Raw genomic sequence first — 4,822 nt, 5'->3', positions numbered from 1 at the left:
CCCCTCCTCCTTCAGCCCCCCTCCACCTTCACCTCTCCACTTAAATGAAGTAGCTGAGCTATAAGCGCATGGGTTCAGGTTCACACAAATATCTTCCTTCCTCTGGCTCCTCGAGAGGAAAGTTGTTGGAAGTGGGGCCGGGATGGCCATGCGAGGGGCTGCAGGCGGGGAGGGGGAGGCTGGCGGCGGGGGAGCGGCTATCAGCCGGGGGAGAAAGGAAGAAACTAAGGGAGGGACGGGGAGAGACGGAGAAAGAGAGACCCATCACACCAGTGAAAGCTGCCAAATGTGAAATCAGCCCAGAACACCGCGTCCCACTGCGCCCCGGCCCTGCGCGGCCGACGGGGACCGGGGGAGAGGGCAGCGGCGGACAATCGGGCACCGAGCTCATTAGTATTATTAATTATCAGGGAGGAGGAAGTTTCATTTTCGAGTCCCTAACAATTAAAAAAAAAAAAAAAAAAAAGAAAAAAAAAGAAAATAGAAAGAAAAAGAGAGAGAGAGAGAAAGAGAGAGAGAGTCGCTAACTCGGTGCCAGCCCGCCTCGGGGTTCTCACGCTGCCGGGTTTTTTCCCAGGGCCGCCCGCCCCGTTCGCTCCGCGCCTCTCCGCGCCTCCCACCGCCCCGCTCCGCTCCCTCCGCTCCGCTCCGCGCCCCGGCCCGGCCCGGGCTGTGACAGCGCCGGGCGCGGCAGAGCCGGGGCCGCCCCCGCCTGCGCTCCGGGGCACCGGGAGCTCCGGGGCAGCGCCCGCTCCGCTCCGCGCCCGCGCAACAAACTTTGGGGCGCGGCGGCGTTGGCGGGTCCGGCGGCAGCGCCGCTGCCCCGCTCCACCAACCCGCACCCCTCCGCTCCCCCCTTCCAGCGCTCCGCGGCCGCGCAGCCCCCGGGACGAGGCGCAGGGAGCCGGGGGGCGGCCAGCCCGGAGCTGCCGGGCGCCGTCCCCCCCCGCGCCGTCCCGCTCCCCGTCCTGCCGCCGGCTTTCCTCCCACCCCCCCCGCCCCATTCCCCGGGCCGCGGCGGAGCCGGCCGGAAAAGTTTTCCCGGGGGGGCGTCTTACCGTTTTTCCTCCGGGGGTTGGCTTGTTTTCGCCTCTTACACCTGGGGCCATCCGCCATGATCTGCTGCTTCATTGATAAGAGTGGATCAGATGGCAGTTCGCATGGGCTCGACTCCCTGATTCAGCAGCAGCAGCAGCAGCAGCAGCAGCAGCACGCAGGCTCTATGTAACGACCAAACACAGCGACAATGTGGGCATCGGGATGTCCCATTTAAACGCAGGGCGCCAACGGGGACCCCAGTTTGCACCCGAAAAAGAACCCATCCACGCACACGGCGAGCCTGGCCGTGCCGGGGGAGGTGGGACGCGGTCGGAGCGGGCTCCCCCTCTCTCCCCAGCCGGGCAGATTTCTTCTTTATTTATTTATATATTTATTTATTTATTTATTTATTTCTGCTCCCTCTCTCTCTCTCTCTCTGTGTGTGTGTGTGTGTGTCTGCGTGTGTGTGTGTGTGAGCGCGTGTGCGTCTCCCTCCCTGTGTGTGTGTGTGTGTGTGTTGCACCAGCAAAGCAGATCAGAGAGAGAGAGAGAGAGACACAAGAATTACATCTCAAATGAGTCATAACTCATGACCGTATGAGGGAATGCACAGCTTTTACAGTAGGCTGTTTGACTCAATGCTAGGCGGACCATTTCCTCCTAAAAGTACTTTAATTTGACACTAGAACTTATTTTCATGCGAAATCCTACCCTTCTCCTGCCTTTTTTTTTTTTCCCCCAAAAGTGCACTCCAGCAAAGTGATAAGAGGAGAGGGAAACATGGCTCTCCCCTGTCCTTTTGGGGTAAAGCTCAGCACGGAGACCTCCCCCTCCCCCTAACAACGAGGAGTGTAATTATAAACCTCTGTCACCTTTTTAGTCAGTTTGACAATATTCAGGGTTTCCCCTGTCCCTTAGTTAAACAAAGCTTCAGAGTGTCATTTTTTTTTCCTTCCCAGAAAAGAAACAGAAATCAAAACTACCGCTGTCAGAGTTTTCAGCCTTGCAGTTGGGTTTTGGTTTTTTGTTGATTTTTTTTTTTTTTTAAGAGAAAGAAACACAACTTGTAAACTTTTAGACCTACTGTGTTTGCCTGTGTGCCCGGGCTGGGCAGAAGGCTCTATCTGTCAAAGGGAGAGAGAGGCAGCAACGTTTGGCTTGCTGCAAGAACGCTCCTGAAACTCAGTCTATCTCGAAGAAGATGCTGTAGCTTTAAAGATGCTTTGACTTGAGGATTAGTTTAAACAGGGGGCTATAAAAGATGTAACAGATGCAAACTGTAAAACAAGGGCAATTAACCCTTGCTCTCCTGAGCAGGATCCCCCCTCGCCTTCCCATCTATTGTCTTCTCCTGCACTGGGAGTTCCATATAAAACCTAAAAAATGATTACCTGACTTAACAATTCGAACATATTTTTTTTTAAGCAGAGTGAGATATTTTTTTCCCCTTCCTCTTTCCCCTCCCTCGTGTCTTTTTACTTTGCTGGAGCTTCACACCAGGACTGAGCAGTGAAGTGTGTTGCTGTTTGGTCTTTTTATTCTGCCTGAACTCTCCCCTCAGACGTTTGCTGTTATAAAACCTGCTTGGCTAAAAATAAGAAATCATAAATCTCCAAGCAGGTAAGAGGATGGGAAGATTGAGAGAGTGTGTGTGGGGTCAGCATGTTTACTCACACTCTCCTGCTTGGGATTCCGCCTGGACAGAGGGAATTGGTGGCTCTGTGGATGTGCATATGTGTGGCTGAGGAAGGAAGAGGCTGAGAAATGTGCTAGAAACTTTAGTATTTGCCAGTTATTCCCGAGACTGAAGTGGGCAATGGTGGCATCACCGCGGCACATCTACCAGGAGATGTAGCGGTGAGGGAGGACAGGCACCGAGGCGAGCCCGGACCCTCAGCCTGCCTCGGCAAGAGGCGTTTTGATGCAAAACGACCAATGCTGAATTGTTTTAAATGCATTTCACTCCCTTCCTTGCCCTCCTGCCTCCCGCAAAAAGTTGACAATAATTTTAAACCTGCAAATTTCGAGAATACTTTTCTTTCTAGAGGACTGTATATATAATAACGTATATTTAAAAATATGCATTTTTTTTTTCTCTTTGGTAAACGACTTTTAAGTTCCAGTCAGTACTTTCACTTCTTGCTTTAGGCTCCCAGAAGCTAAGGTGTTGCTTCACCCAGCTTCACAAAATAAAATAAAGAAATGAAACCAACTAAACAGACAAAACAGCAAAACTTTCTGTTTGGGGAAACTCATCCTACGCCGGGGAGCCCTGCCCGGGGCTGGGGCTCCAGCGGTGCCCGGCCGGGCTGGCTCTGCATGCTCAGAGCATGCAAAGCATTAACAGGTACCTGCAAACTTTCAGAGCTCAGATGTAAAACCTGAAATAAAAAGAGCAGGAGGTGGGTGGGGGGGATGTTTGAGTTTGGTTGGGGGTTATTTTTTTTATTATTTTTTTTTTTCCAGGAGGACGAAGTCCTTTCCTAACACTAAAACTTTTGGTGCTGCGTTGTAAAAGGCACCTCCTGTACCTGGTTGACAGGTAAGGGGAGAAGGGGTGGTGGAGGCACAACCCCGAGCGCCCCGAAACTGCTCACCCCTTCCCGGAGCGGTGCTGGAGTGACTTCATGTTTCAGCTAAAAAAAAAATTTAAAAAATAAAAAAAAAAAGAGAGATTTTTCTCCCCAAGTATAAACAAGCCAGAAAATTAAAATATTCTCGAAATTAAATAAACCGGCTGGTGCGTGAGGTGGTCTGAGAAAAAAAGAGAAGAGGAGGGAAAAAAAACAAAAAGGGAGAAAATGGAATTAAATTCCGAACCTACCTGCGAAGTCTTGTTTGTAGTTTTGGCCAGAAATGGTGAGAAGAAAAAGCATGAAGAAGCCGCGAAGTGGAGGAGAAAAGGTGAAGGGAGATGCAGCTCCTGGAGAAATTGTAAAAAGCCTTGCAAAGAGTTGTCGGAAGGACCGTTATTCCTGCTGGGCAGGTTAGGACTGATCTCTTTCTGCCACTCCAGGAAACACAAACCTGGGGACGGACTGACGTGTTACGCCTCTTCTAATGACATTTTTTTCTTTTTCTTTTCTGTACGAGCGAGAGGAGAGACCCTGCAACACACGCCACCTATCTTTGTGGGGAGGGATAATTGGAGAGCACCAAACGTGAGCATCATGTGGAAACGTGATCGCCAAGTTTCTCTCTGGGAAAGGATCTGGGATAGATTATACCTTGAAGTCTCCGCGAACGCTTTAGCGGCAGAAATGCAATTCCACCTCCTCCCGCCCGCCCCCCGCCCCGCGCCCGCCCCCCGCCCCGCCGCTGCGCTCCGCGCCGCTCCGCGCCCCGCGGAAACTCACCGCGCCCCGCCACCGCATCCCAGCCCCTCCGGGGGCTGCAGCCCCCCTGCCCCGCGGATGCGACCCTGCCCTTCCCCCCCGCCCCGGTCGCATCCTCTGCCGCCCCTGGGGCGCATCCCTGCTCCCCCCCACGGCGCGGCGCATCCCTGCCCGTGTGTCCCCCCCACAAGTCCCCGCATCCCTTTCCCTCCCCCAGGCGGAATCCCCCGCCCCCTCCCCAGCAGGATCCCGCCGGATCCCCTGCCCCCAGGCTGGATCCCTGCCGGTTCTCCCATCCTCGGGCGGGATCCCTGGCGGTTCTCCCCCCGGCGGGGTCCCCTCCGCTCGCCCGCCCGCGGAGCCGGCAGAGGGGCCGCATCCTGCCCCGCACCGTCCCGCTCCGCAGCCCCGCGCGGAGCCCTCGCATCTTGCGGCGGGGAAAACTTACC

General features: G+C 54.3%; 1 protein-coding gene and 1 long non-coding RNA gene across 3 annotated transcripts in view; one reads left to right on the top strand and one right to left on the bottom strand.

The window, feature by feature from the left end:
* Positions 1 to 4,095, bottom strand: part of ZEB2 (zinc finger E-box binding homeobox 2) — a 118,397-nt gene extending 114,302 nt beyond the window's left edge. The window contains exons 1-2 of the mRNA XM_027890663.1: positions 3,863 to 4,095; positions 1,059 to 1,220 (exon numbers count right to left, since the gene is read on the bottom strand). Coding sequence (XP_027746464.1) covers positions 1,059 to 1,131 — 73 coding nt within the window. The 5' untranslated portion in view covers positions 1,132 to 1,220; positions 3,863 to 4,095. The remainder of the gene's footprint in view (positions 1 to 1,058; positions 1,221 to 3,862) is intronic.
* LOC114060848 overlaps positions 3,934 to 4,822 on the top strand; it is a 6,070-nt gene continuing 5,181 nt past the window's right edge. The window contains exons 1-2 of one of the 2 annotated variants that reach the window (XR_003571980.1): positions 3,934 to 4,024; positions 4,132 to 4,199. This is a non-coding gene — a long non-coding RNA (uncharacterized LOC114060848). Of the gene's footprint in view, positions 4,025 to 4,107; positions 4,200 to 4,822 lie in introns of those variants that run through there. The other variant, XR_003571979.1, reaches the window with a different exon arrangement.

This window comes from Empidonax traillii, unplaced genomic scaffold (genome assembly GCF_003031625.1).
Source record: "Empidonax traillii isolate 1590-97213 ecotype Southwest subspecies unplaced genomic scaffold, ASM303162v1 scaffold294:size1087701, whole genome shotgun sequence".
Classification (NCBI taxonomy): Eukaryota; Metazoa; Chordata; class Aves; order Passeriformes; family Tyrannidae; genus Empidonax; species Empidonax traillii.
Note: the sequence above shows the minus strand (reverse complement) of the source record. Positions and strands in the feature narration are given on the sequence as shown.